The sequence below is a fragment of the Malaya genurostris genome, chromosome 2 (assembly GCF_030247185.1).
Source record: "Malaya genurostris strain Urasoe2022 chromosome 2, Malgen_1.1, whole genome shotgun sequence".
Lineage (NCBI taxonomy): Eukaryota > Metazoa > Arthropoda > Insecta > Diptera > Culicidae > Malaya > Malaya genurostris.
The window spans coordinates 239508693-239523569 of NC_080571.1; the positions used below are offsets into that span (position 1 = coordinate 239508693).

Here is a 14877-nt window from a genome sequence, read left to right on the forward strand (position 1 = left end):
ACGCTAGATTCAGTTCCAAAATATAGTCAGGAAACTTAGTTCCAAAATCCAGAATTATACACCAAAAAATTTTGGTGACTTAATCTCTCAAACGATGTAATTCGGAAATACCTAATTCGTCAAATGACGGAAAATTTTATTTATAACGACTTAATGTTAGATTAGCATGAATTTTACTGATTTCAACTGTAACTTGCATTCTGCTAGCAGGTGCGATTGTATTAATTCAAATGCACCTTATACCAGCCAAGCAGATGTGTGCTTCTGTGCCTCAGTCGATTCCCGATCAGATGCACATAACAAAATTATAACAAAAGTATATCAACAGTTGATATGTATATTAATTTGTATTATTTTAAGATATTTCACAAATGAAAACAGTTGAAAGTTAAAACTTATGATAACAATATAGTAACTAAATCAGTTATGATGTTTTGGTTTCATTTGCAAGAGCTTCATATCGAAATATAATAATCAGAATTTCAAAGAACTAAAAGAAGAAACCAGATCACTTAATAAATTATTCATTTAATAAAAAAATCGATTTATGATTTTTGTTATTTTAACAGCTTACCAGCCAGAAATATTTCAAAGTTTGTTACAAAATATTTCTGAAATAAATTACTCCAGTTGTTATAATTCTGTTATTACCACCTGATCGGGTTAACAGACTTACTTTGCGATCCAATGATTCTCGGTTCAAGTTGCGGCGGTATCTTCGAAGGAAATTTACAAGATTATATTACGCTTCTTCTGAAAGTGGCACCTTAATTTTTGTAAGGTTTCGAGTAAAAAAAATTTTTTTCACAAAAAATTTTTTTTCTATCTCATTTTGAAGAAAAAAAAATTTGAAGTATTTTTGCTAAAGATATAATTAATGTAAAAAAGTTATTTTTTGAGAAATATTCACTTTATTTTTAAAACAGTTTTTTTTAAAATTCATCTACGATTTACCTCTATTACCTAAGTATCTACTACAAACCGTGCGCATAAACAAGCTCATGCTTGCACGCCCAACTTAAGAAAATTGTTGTGATTTTTATTTTGCTTACTTTTTGACAATTACCAATACTAGAAAAAATCTAAGTGGAACTCGATGTTATTTTTAGGCCTTTTCAAAATTAGTTTTAATTATTAAAAATCCAAAAATTATCAAAAATTTAACACATATTAAAAAACCTGTTTTAATCCATCTAGTGGTGCAATGATGCCTTTCTCATATCAATCATACTATCATATATAATACTGTGGTATTCTTAAAAATAATTCTAATTTTCTTCGATTCTTAAAAGAATAACCGAAATCGGTTTGTTTGACTGTCTATTGATAAAAACTATCAATTGGAGAAGACTCGAGGTCGATTTAGAAAACTTTTTACGGGTTTTCGCCCTTTTCAGTGATGGTATAAAATTTTAAACACACTTTACCCTATATTTTCGGATCCGGAAGTCAGATGGTTCATTCAATCTGTTAAAGAAGGATAAATGCCCACTTGGAAGAACGAACAAAAGCTCATGTACACATTTCTTCTCATTTATAACTCGCCGAAGATCCGTTCAGCTCGTAGCTTGTTTCCACCTTACCAGCAGGGATGCCAGGTAATTTTTTCAAAAATCTGTGATCAAGCCAAAAACCTGTCTGTGCAAAATCTGTGCACGTTTCCCCGTTTTCATAAGAGTTGATTGGAATAATTTTAGTAAGCAAAAAAAAGGTCTCACTATTTCCTACCGCTCTGTAATTTTTGGTGCTAAACTGTGATCAATTTCAAAAATCTGTGATCTGTGTAAATAGCTCAGGAGCGAATTACCCATCCCTACGCACACTGAAAAAGTGAGTTACAAGAATAGCAGACGCGTGACGTTTTCCGTTTCTTAACCATTCATGGTTTCAGCATGGCCATAGTGAAAATGAGTTAGACGGATAGTACTCAGGATATTCTCAATGGAAAATAAATTGGATTAGGACAAAATATTTTCCTATAAGTATTGTAAAAGTTTGTTGCATTAAGTTGCATATTTCGGTTCTATACAAGATTTCCTTGGTAAAAATAGGTAAAATGATGTATAACTTTTCCAAAAAAGAATAAACCTATGCATTACCTTCTACAAAATTCATATATTTTATATTTTCTACAATTATTCCAAACAAAGTATGTATAAAAAATAACTTGAAACAAGTTATGATTAGAAAACTAGTTTTAAGGGGGTTGTCATATTTTTTTTTATATTTTTGGGCATATCTTTTCCTATAAATTTTGTAAAAATCAGCTGTATAAAGTTGCATATTTCGCTTTGGTGTGAGGTTTTATCATAGGTTAAAAAAAGGTAAAATGTTGTATAACTTTGCCAGGAAACAACAAACCTATGCACTACCTTCAACAAAAATATGGGATTTTTTATTATCTTCAATTATTCTAAACAAAGTATGCATAAAAAAATAACTCGAAACAAGTTATGAATTAAAAACTGATTTTAAGGGGGTTCCCATAAAGACGCTTTGTATATCCGAAACGGTGCGACCTAGACTTTTTTTTATATTTGACAAAGTAAATTATTTTCAATAGTTCTAAAACTTTGTAGAAGTATTTCTATCTCTTCAGAAAAAATAGTTATGGTTATATTTTTTGTCAAAGTAGGCCATGAATAATTAGGGATAGAATCAAATTACGCGATATATATTTGTAAATAATTTCTTAAAAGCAACTATATGCATTGAAAGAACGGTTTGGCAGCTATTGATTTATATCCACGTTTTTATTGATTCGAACCACTGTGCGTCGTTGCGGGTACGAGAAAGTCAAGCAAGCGTGATGAGTTTTAATCATTGTTTCCAAAAAAAGTCGGGAAAACTAAATTGAAAATTACACATGACGTAAACCCGAGCTTTCTTGAAAGATAACATGATATTATATCCATTAACATGTTAATTAAAGTTTTGTATCTATTTTGCTGTTAAATTCAGTTGTATAAGTTGTGAATGATTATTATCTACATACTTTCGGATGTAAATTCGGAAGTGAATTGTGAAACTCCTTTTATGTGCATCTATTAAGACGTAAATTTACATGAATTTTGCGTTGTATGAATCAACTCAAAACAACGTTGTACGGATAACATCTTACAACTGTTTTTGGAAACAGGGTGTCAGTGTTTAATGTTAAAAAATCGTAGAATGAACATGAATTTTCGGTTAAGAAATTGTAGTTGCTTCGAACTAATTCTTTAAATGCGTAGTGTTGTTTTAGAACAATTTACTGGGGACGCCTCATGCTTCGTATATGAGCGTTTCATGCAAAGTTGTATCGATACAAGAAATTAAAGAAAAACCGACCCTTCGCATTTAAGGGTTAATGTGGTTTCTTGTGCAACATCTCAAAACGACAAACCATTATGCTCACACTTACCTCGAATGGAGTTGGGCGGTTTCTTCTCGTGCGGATGCCCACCAAGTCCGAGCAGATCGCTAGCTCCCGCTTCCAGTTCGGCACTAGCCGCCGCCGCCGCCGCAGCAGCCGCTGCCAGCAGATTGCTAGTGTTGAGTGACGATGACGAACCACCGGAACCGGCCACCGACGGGGGCGGCGTTGTACTGTCGGCCAGATCGCTGGTCGATGCGGCCGAAGCAGCCACCGCAGCCGCTGTCAGCGAGGAACAGAACGCATTGAAATCCTGCTGGTTCAGCATTCCCGTGTGCCGATTGTTGCTGCCGGTGCTGACAGATGACCCGCCAGCACCGGACCCGGACGCATCGTTCAACGGCTGCATCAGTCTATGGCTGAGCTTGGGAAACTCTCTGGTATCACGAGTAAAGCTATGACTATTATGGACACTATTACTACTGGTATTGTTGCTGTTACTACTAGTGTTGGTATTACTACTGCTACTGGTATTTCTTAAAGGCCCTAAGTTTGTATCACGTAATTCAGTCGTTGCGGCAGATGCAATGCCTGTTGTAAATAGGTTTCTACTGTTTTGATTATGTTGCTGTTGGAGCTGTTGTTGTTGTTGCTGCTGCTGACTTTTATGGCTATTGGCGATCTCGTTTAGAAAAAGGCGGGTATCCGAGAGCATGTTATCATTTCGAATGGAACTACTGTTGGAAGAATTGCAACCCGATAGTTGCTGTTGTTGTTGTTGCTGTTGCAGCGATTGAGTTAGTCTCGAAGAAAGCTTCGGAGCAGCAGCCATCGCTGCTGTGGAAGCAGCCCCAAATAGTCCGAGGCCACCGCCGGCACTACCGCTAATCCCATTGCCATCGTTCGTGAGTCCAGCTCGGTTACCTTGAAATTTACTATTCCATGTTTGGTTGAAGAATTCAGTGAACTCGCTATCCATGCTTCGAACGCGTTCGCGCAATTACTCCCACAAACACACAATGAGTTTAATTCTTATTGCTAGCAATCAATTGAAAGAAGGAAACCGCTTGCTCGGTTTCCTGCGAACTGCCGAATGACGGCAAAAGTACCACCGGTTAGGTAGGATTAGGTAGGATACAAATCCTCAATACATTTAGCAGTCATCTTAGCTAATCCTGTTATGCTGTCCGGTGAGTGAATGCTGCTGGAAAAACGTGCAACTCTCGAGCAAGGAAAAAGGGTGGAAAGGTTCGATTGCACTTTTCTAGTTTCTTCACTTGCAGGTGGTTCACTTGTTGCTCGGGGCCAGTAAAGGTGTGATGCACTTACGACAATGGTGTTGATTTTGCTTCTTATCTGTACCGATGAAAGGTGACACTAAGTATTTTCTTCGCTTTTTCTCACTTATCGCACCACAGTTAATGTTGCAGTTCCGATTATCTTTATTACGTGTAAAGTCTGTTCACTCGAGAATCGCCAACTATTCTTGAATCAGCAAGGAGCTGTAATAACAAAAACAAAGATCCAGTCACATCCACACAGTTTCACTTATGAACACGAACAGCCACTGAAGCGGTCCCCGGCGAAGGAATAATATTGAAATAGGGACAATTTTTTTTTCGGCTGTATGTGAGCGATAGCAGGGCATTTTATTTTTTCTCTCATTCTCTCCCTCTCTCTCGCGCGGTCTCTTTTCCTAATAACCACAGTGCAGGTGATAATACAGCGTCATTTTTTGCTATGATGACGGTTTCGGAGTGCGAAAAAAAAATTAAGCTGATAACAGTATCATTGGTTTGTTCTGCCAAGCACCTTTCACCTGTTCACAACAAACCACTGATACTGCAAGCGTCCGAAGGGGGTAGGAGGGGATTTGGCATTTATAGCTTGCTCGGTGAGAAGTTTTATGCTGTTGGAAAGATTCAAATCATACTGGTATCAGATACAAGACTTAAGAATGCAAAATGCCTTTTGATAAAATCTCTTGAATTCAATGATGTTGGTGATTCAAGTGGAATTATTCGTCACATTTTCCGGCAGCTGGTTATGGTTGAATTTATCCAAAGATTCCAACCAAGAAAAAGAATAATAAAATAAAGAATCGGAAGCTACACACTTTTTCTAGTTTATTCAGAATTTCGATGCTAAATTTTAAATTTAATAACTCGAAAAAACTTTTTGTTAAACACTTTTTGTTTCAAAGCGCCATGTATTTACTGAAGTGGCGGAAAAGCGAAACCTAGTGATGGCTTGCTGGCCGCCAAAAAATAGTTGTTTTATAGAAGTTTTTGTACCACATGGGTGCCGGCTTTGAACAACGCCTTCGGCTCGTCAGTGCATTAGCGGTTCACCGTTGAACGGTTCGGTGGCGTTAGCAGTTAAACATAAACTGTTATGCGCCGACGAGTCTAAGACAAACAAAACAATAAATGAAAAGAACTTGTTTGATATTGGTAACAGATGACTATTTTCTATTGTTTCTAATTAGTTTAATTGTTTTAAATTGCAGAAAACAAAACTTTCATTTTCTATACATTACTAGTTGAATGGAATATTGATAAGAATAATTCCTAAGCGGTTGATTTGTTTTGAACATTGTTTATTACTTCTAACGTATCACTTCCGGGCCATCAGTATATGTTGAACTGCTTACACAAAGGTTAAGGGTTTAAAGGTAAACTGTTAATGCACTGAAGGGCCGAAGGCGAAACGTAAATAAATAAAATTTGTCATGTGCAGCTTAGCACAAACTAGAACCCTAGAGGATCCAAACTCCCAAATGAATTATATATTGCATATTTCAAATTTTTTTGAAACTTATTCAACAATTCTGTTAAATAAATTATTTGATATATCAATGTAATTCATCACCTATTTGCGAAACAGTTGAGGTGAATGGAGACATTCCAGAAATGGATGAAAGGTTATCAGACTTCACATACCTCGATTATATAGCGAATGAGAAGTTCATGATTTTGTATAAATATCTAACGAGAAAAACGGATGGGAAAAAGACTGACGAATGAAACAACAGGACTGAAAATTTGCGAAAAAGTGATCGCAGATACGAAAAAATTTCAAATCCATGACTTTTCCGATTCGAAGAAATCGTTTTACCTATTAAACTATCTGGCACGTGGAACACACGAAGATACAACGTATTTGAACAAAAGAAACCGAGTATGTTCAACTGTGCGCGGATGATAGACAGTTCAAACCCCGCGAGAGAATATATGTTTATTAGCGTTAGCATCAAAATGTCAAGAACATGGAGTGTGTATGGTTGTAAATGTTGTTTGAGGCATGAGGCCATACCGAAATTAAGATTAAAATTGATTCTTGTCGAGCCTACAGGTACGAGCGCTTTTTTGCATAGGCGAAGTAAACAAGGAGCCAAGACGCAATACCGTTCTACAAGCTTATTGAAAGATGGCTTTTTGGTCAATATTTATTTTGAATTAAAGGCCGACGTTTCGAAGGAAAATCCCTTCATCTTCAATGAAAAACGATTGCCAATATTTTTTAGTTTGTCTTGGAGATGAAGGGACTGGCTTTCAATGCCAAATGAACGTTTAGTTAAGTAACACTTGACCAAAAAGCCATTTTTTAATAAATTACAACAAAGTGATTTGTTTCTATAACATAAAAACAACAACCATTCTACAAGCTGTAAGTGTGCTATCAGAGTACAAGCGCCGCGCGTACTTCATAATTACATTGGATCAACGCAAACCTATCAGAATGAATGCGATACGCTAACTGTACATGGCGTTGAATTGCTTAGCTAAGTCCCGTGTTCCGTGCTCACTCTGCCTGCACTATGAACCTCTACTTTTTTTTTGTAATAAAATTTTTATTCTGGCCTTTTTGCGTAAAAGCTTTACGTGGCCGATTGGCTTACATTTTTGTTACTTAATTTTTTTTATTGCTATTGGATCTCGTTGTCACCCTTTTTCTAGGGGGAGATGAGTTTCCATTTCCATTTAACGAGGATCGGTGGTCACTTCCTCCGCGGCTTATCTCATCATCCATTGCTTCATCGTCGGTGTTGTGTGTGATTTCCATTTTCTTTACATTGTCCTTATTGATCGAAGTCTTGGGCTCGTTGAGAGTTGCTGTAGATGCGCCTTGTTGTACATTGGTTGCAGTTGCTGTTTGGTTGGAGGGTAAGTTGTTAACTGCATCTGGTGTACTTTGTTCTATAGGGGATACGATGGTTTCGTTGAAGGGGATGCTTCATTGTTGTTGGTGGCTGTCACAGATGTACTGGGGTTGCTTGGGGTTGGTGTGAAGGAAGCACCGTTGTCTTTTGGTGTAGTTGTCTCCTTGTCCAGTTTATCACATGGCTTACCATAGTGAACAGCTTTTTGCAATATTGACATGTCTGATTGTCATAGGTAACAAGTGATTTGCACGGAATTCTTGTATCTTGACCGAAAATCACATAAAAAGGTATAGGCCTCTTCAAGTGTATGCGTAACAAACGTACGCCATTAAGAATACCGGGGAAAAAGCTCTTCCACTTTTCTTTTTCGATAGAGAGAATCTCTCCGTATTGGGACATAGTTTTGCGAATATAAGAATCGGTGACGCTTGAGGGAAGATCATGCACACGCACTTCTATAGCACTATCTTCCATATATACTGGAATGTTGTACTTAATGTTCTCGTGCTCCACATAGTGCAAATTGTTATTGTCTTTTGTGAATTGAATTGCATCCAACTCTCTATAAAACTGGATATAAACAACATTATTCGTCTTATTAAATTGAAGTAAATGTTTAATGTCAAGATGCATTTGCTCCTTAAGCAAACCTTCAAGTTCTCGTATCGAAGGTCGAATTTTGCGTTGCCTGAAGTCAACAACAATTGTATTCTTTCGTGTCGGCGGTAGCTTTTGTTCGTTTGGTTCACTCATGTAGAGGTCGTTCCATTGTTCACTACACAATACTGTACTTGGATTCTTCCGTCCCGAACGTAAGCGGTTTTGTTATATCGACTGACTTGGATGAGATGTGAAAGCGAACTGAACCTCTACTTAACATAAGCCATATGAAAAAACGTTTGAGCTACGCGAAGACCGATTTCGTACAGCGCACTGTGAAATGGACGATGAAAGTCTGGTCTTACAAGCTAGTTGTCGTATGTTCGAGCCCCGAACCGGCAAGGATTGTCAGTGTCAGTAGGATGGTAGTACTAGTCATGCAATGATCCTGCACACTAAGAATCGGCTGCGAAATCTATTGAAATAGAAAAGCCAAATTCCCCAAAAGGAAGGAATGTAATACCAAGACTTTTGTTTTAAATATTTAAAAAAATTAAACATAAATTCTTTGAATCAGTTCGCTTTTACTTTCTAGCCAAGACGGTTGGCACATTTTCTTGTTTACTGGCGAGTCGACAGAAACAAGGAACATTATGGTGTTGTGAACAATTTAATGATATTAAAAAGAGCGAACCAAACGAGCGAGTGACAAGACACTAAAAGAGCTTGGATCGATTCCTAATAAACAAAATCGCGTCGATATAAAGCAAGTGCATTTTCTTCAACTGAATAAAACTGAAAATGTTGTGTACTCTCAGTTTTATAAGGAGTTGAAAGCAATTGAATTTGCTCAATAACAACAATAATGTAGAGCATGAATACTCAAAGTACAACATAAGAGTGTTTATGATGGATGGTGCCACATAAGTGCGATGATTTTATTCGAAGAGCATTGCCACACTACGGAGAGATTCTTTCTATTGAAAAGAAACTCCGGAACTTGCGCTTGAAGAGGGTTACCACTTCTTATGTGACTTTCGGTCAGGACACCCATGTAAGACGTTGGTCGCCTACTACAATCAACTATATTGACAACATGTCAATATTGACAGAATACTGCTCACTATGGTAAAATCTGCGAGGAATGGTATATCTCTACCTAACAACAATCGAGCTACTGCTTTTACCGGTTCCAATCAATCCCAGTACTTCTGGGACATAACTTAAAAGCAATAAAACACTATTATCTTCTACAAATGCTTCAGCAACAAGAAGCTCAATGCCTGAACAAATAACAGCATTAAGACAGAGACCCCACACCTATGATTCCACCCAAAACAGTTACGTCGAACCACGGGCGTGAGAGGTTTTCCCCTTAAAAGATTACAATGAGAGTGCTTTGCCTTCAAGAAAAAGGATAAGGGTTTTTTTCATTTATGATGTGAGTTTCATCGATTCAGGTTTATTCGACTGGCTCATTCTAAAACTCGATTCTGCGATCTTGTGTCATAATGTATAATTATTTTTCATTAAGAATAATAGACGAAGTCTGAAGCACACGCTCGTGTGCTTTGTTGATACTAGATCGGGAGTCGTATGCTTCGAAGAACCAGCTCGCGATGCTGGTTCATCTGCTGGCTCATGAGCTGGAATGGGGAGATAGCTCGTGAGCTGGCTCATGTGCTAGCTCATGTGCTGACTTGGGTGTCGGTTTTTTTTCTTTTCTTCTTTATTTAATAATATAATATAATTTTTATGCACACAGTGCCCGCTCTTGTATTGTCTCTTGTCAGTACGTGAACTACACAAATAGCACACGCTCATGAGTCTGGTTTGAAAAGCACAGCACACGAGCTTAATAGGTACACACTGCAGGTATAGAGCAGCTCGTGTGCTGAGCTCGGACATCACTGTATTGAAGACAAGAAACTCTATGGGAAACCGGAAACGGTTCGAGCGGATAAACTGGAAACATCACTTCAAAAATCCGTACTTGTAAACTTTACACAAAGCTACTCATCAAATTGTGTTACTTCGTGATGCATGGTGGAACGTTCGTCAACTTTCCCGGGTAAGTATATTTTAAGATCAAGCCGAAATCCGATATTTCAGAGGGTGTTCGAATAAAGAAAGAAGCATTTGATCTGGAAGGCGGTTTGTGGATGTGGTGAAATTAACGCTTCCTCCATTTCTTCCGGAATTATTAACGGAGCGATTTACAGAAACGTCTCGTGTCGTCCATAAGGAAGCACACAGGGTCCCATTTACTTTGACCTAGAAAAGCATCCCTGCTACTACGTTCGAAACGTGTTGAAGTGGTTCTTTCATCAGAACTTCGTTCAATTGAAAAGTTCTGGGCAATTTTTAAGACACAGCTTCGCAAAGAACATCCCAAAACTATTAAAACATATTAGAGTTGAGGAAAGTTTGGAGTTTGGTTGCAAAATTGTTTGATGTGATGTTGAATGCTGACATTTGATGTGATGTGCTTGCTGGCATTCGGGTTGAGAGACAAAATTTAACAACACAAGTTTCGTAAATTATAATTCACTGATAGGTTTTCATTCCCCAAAAATTTCAAGATCATCCGATAATTGACTGAACTTAGGGGAGTGAATAGGTGTATTTTATCGAATACACCTTTCTGTTGATGAGAAATATCTCATCCGTCTAATAGTCCAGACTTGATGCCATCCGACTACCACTAATTGTGATGAGCAATATTCCGGTAAGCAATTTATAAATTATCCGAAATAATTGAATGAGTTCTCGAATCCAATGAAAAATCTATTTTCTAACGAATGAAAAACAAGAACAATCGTTTCCTTATTAGGTTTCCTTACATGAGCAGTTTGGCTCAAATGGCACATTCCGTTTGTTGCTTAGAGATTAGTATTTTCCTACTAAACTGAATATATCATCGTTTTCTTGATGGGAAAGAGAAGAAAAGATGTATGCTACATGGAATGAGAGGTCCCATGCCTAACAGAGACAAAGTCTATTTTTAGACTTTTTTATTCTTTCTTTGATCCATCGGTTTTGTATAGACTTTCAAAATAGCCTTCCATTTTTGCAATGATCTCAGCATTCGACGGAAATTTTATACCCTGGAGAAACTTTTCAGGTTCGGAAATAGATAATAGTCGCTGGGGGCCAGGTCAGGAGAATACGGGGGATGGTGGACCGATCCGTACCGCAAATCCTTCACTTTCACTGTTGTTTTTTTGAATGAATGCGCTGGTGTGTCTTTTTCCTTAGTTTGATGAAAACTAGAACTAGTCTGACACGATCAGCTGTTATTCAAACACTAGTGGATAGATTGTCATGAAATTTGGTATTGGGTTTTGTTCTCGAAAAAAAAAATACACACGGTTTGAAACTATTCACGTCTTTTCTGTTATTGCATGTATTACGGTTTTCAGGAGAGTAAAACATGAGTCATTTAATAGCTGGGTCAGTTCGGTTTTACATCTCATCTAAGTCAGTCGATAAAACAAAACCGCTTACGTTGGAAACAGAAGAAACCAAGTACAGTATTGTGTAGTGAACAATAGAACGACCTCGAAAATGAGTGAACCAAACGAACAAAAGCTACCGCCGACACAAAAGAATACAATTGTCGTTGACTTCAGGCAGTGCAAAATTCGACCTTCGATACGAGAACTTGAAGGTTTGCTTAAGGAGCAAATGCAGCTGGACATTAAACGTGTGCATTTACTTCAATGCAATAAGACGAATAATGTTGTTTACATCCATTTTTATAAAGAGTTGGATGCAATTCAATTCGCAAAAGACAATAACAATGTGCACTTTGTGGAGCACGAGAACATTAGGTACAACATTCCAGTATATATGGATGATAGTGCTATAGAAGTGCGTGTGCATGATCTTCACTCAAGCGTCAACGATTCTTATATTCGCAAAACTATGTCCCAATACGGAGAGATTCTCTCTATCGAAAAAGAAAAGTGGAAGAAATTTTTCCCCGGTATTATAAATGGCGTACGTTTATTACGCATACACTTGAAGAAGCCTATACCTTCTTGTGTGATTTTCGGTCAAGATACAAAAATTCCGTGCAAATCACTTGTTACCTATGACAATCAGATGGCCACATGTCAATATTGTCAAAAAGCTGTTCACTACGGTAAGCCATGTGATAAACTGGACAAGGAGACAACTACACCAAAGGACAACGGTGCTTCCTTCACACCAACCCAAAGCAACCCCAGTACACCTGTAACAGTGAAGCATCCCCTTCAACGAAACCATCCAACGTATCCCCTATAGAACAAAGTTCATTAGCTGCAGTGAACAACTTATCATCCAACCAACCAGCAACTGCAAACAATGTACAACAAGGCTCATCTCCAGCAACTAGCAATGAAACCAACAACAATATCATTGATGTGGCAATGGGTGACGAGACGAACCACGAACGAAGTGCCTCTCAATCCTCGCAGGAGGAAAATGGAAGCTCCTCTCCCCCTAGAAAAAGGGTGACAACGAGATTCAACTCAAAAAAAATTTATTTAAAAAATCGGCTCAATCGGCCACGAAAAGCTTGTACGCAAATAGGCCTGAATAAAAAATATCTTTTAAATAAAAAAAAATTTAATAGCTGGGTGCACTGTTTACTTTACTGCAGCGCTCCTAGTTGTCGGATCTGCAATGTTTTGACAGTAGTTTGTTTTAATATGTTTATTTTTTCAGTGCTGAATCATTATACTTGATGGAAGCCAAGAACTGAAAATAAATTTTGAACACCGCCTTCGGAAATCTGACGTGGTTAGGTTCAAACATCATGAGGTCATTTAGAGGTTAACCAAATTTTGTGCATAGGGCGCTTAACAGTTTTCAAACGTTTTATGTTTCGTCGTCGACTCGTCAGTTAATAACAGTTTTTGTGGAACTGTAATGCAGACATGGAGTTTCTGTTAGTTACAGAACTCTTTTTCAGTTCAAATTCGGTTCAGCGAAAAATGTCTTTTTATAGCCGGAAAAATATTCATTGTTATTTGAAAAAGTTATTAACAAATAAATGTGCAAAAAAATGGTTGCCATGTAGGTTTTCACGTTGGTATGAAATCAGGAATCAGAACAAATCGGCTCAAATGGTACGTTCCCCTTTATATTTGGTAATTTGTGCCTTTTCATTCGAATCCTACGTTTGGTTCCGGTATTACTGGGTGAAGTATGTTTAAAGTTTCATACCGTCAGATTCAGAGCGACAATGCAAAGAAACGGATTTTTTTTTTCATAATTTGGCACATAACTTGTTACAAATTGTATTTTATTTTGTTGGTGGCCTAAAAACCTGATTTCGGTTATATTTTTATATATGGTTCAATGACAATTTCTGGGTAATTCCTCTGTAATATTCATGAAAATATGAGTAATGTGAGAAACGTACCATCACATCCTTAGATGGATGAAAAGTTTTTGTTCATTTATATTTATTTGGATTTTTTACATTCAAATATTTCAACATTTTGTTGAATAGCACAAAACCAGTAGTAAATTTCCACTCGCAAAATGTTAAATTATCTGCTGGATTTAGTTAACCCTTCAAAAATTAATTAAAGGCAATAGTTCGAACAGAAATTTACCGTAGTTCAATTTGAATTCCTGTTTGGCTAAATGACTTAGAGAGCTATCATCAATAGTCGTTTTCCTGCAACAACCGGTGCCGCTCTCAATAAATTCCACCTCATCGACCAACCTACAGGATATTCCAGATTTAGCCGATTTAGATTTAGATTTTCATTATGTCAATCGAAATATTGACACGAAAAATTTCCGCTCGATACTCTTTCAGTCATTTTGCAGAGGTTTTAATACTCTGCTTGTTTGAATTTTCCGCGGTTCAAGTTCTATTGCGCATTCAGCCCTACAAAAGCCTGATCAAATTTCAAACGCGAAGTGCGTCAACCTCGTACATTCCAATCCCAACAAGTGGCACTTAATTATTGAACTCATTGTCCCTATCTATGACCAACAAGGGTATAATTCCTCGCCCCAGTATCATATTCGATGGAAACTCCTTCTTTGCTACCATTACATATTTCAAGCACTTGTCCGTCTGGTGTTAATTTATTGCCATCACACAGACGCACTCCGACCCGAATCGGGGCGGCGACTAGAAGCGACGAAGTGAGTGCAAAAAAAAGTGCACTTGCTGCCACCAGCCAACGAATGCACACAAACCGTGCCAAAGTCGAGTGCCGGCTGTCGTGCCCTCCGCCACTGCCCGCTCGCTTCTTGCTTGGGCACATACAAAAGTACAATCTCATTTTAAATAGATTTCCGTTTCTTGACCTACCACAATACGTTTCGATTTGCGAGCAGCCACGGCTGCAGCCAGCCGATGTAGAATAACAACGGCGGTACGATCAGCGGAGCCGTTGGGAGTTCGAACAGGAGAAGCACACTCGTTCAAACCGAATCCCGTCGCCGCCCGTCCCATCCGCCGGATAACGTGCCCGCTGCCAAGCCAACTAGATAGCGACCAGGAGTTTCCATGCTCCATGATTACCGAAATGGGAGGGAAAAGCTTTTCGCTTCGCAATTTTACGAGCACTCTTTCTCGCATAGGTACGCTCGCTCTCTCTCGCACTTATCATTATTGCTCTCGAAGGAAATGTATTATGCTCCTATGCAACTTTTTCTAGATAAGTATCGCTGAATGCATACATTCTCGCAAAATTTTCCATTTCGCATGAGAACCGTTCCACGTGTGCATGTGTTTGTGTGAGTT

General features: G+C 37.9%; 1 protein-coding gene across 8 annotated transcripts in view; it reads right to left on the reverse strand.

The window, feature by feature from the left end:
* The window catches only part of LOC131428300 (probable nuclear hormone receptor HR3), a 554301-nt gene that overhangs the window by 75577 nt on the left and 463847 nt on the right, over window positions 1-14877 (reverse strand). For 3 of the 8 annotated variants that reach the window (XM_058592135.1, XM_058592138.1, XM_058592137.1), the window contains one exon: window positions 3404-4857. The exons of the other annotated variants lie outside the window; for them this stretch is intronic. In XM_058592135.1, the coding sequence (XP_058448118.1) occupies window positions 3404-4334 (931 nt within the window). In that variant the 5' untranslated portion in view covers window positions 4335-4857. The remainder of the gene's footprint in view (window positions 1-3403; window positions 4858-14877) is intronic. 8 annotated transcript variants of the gene reach the window in all.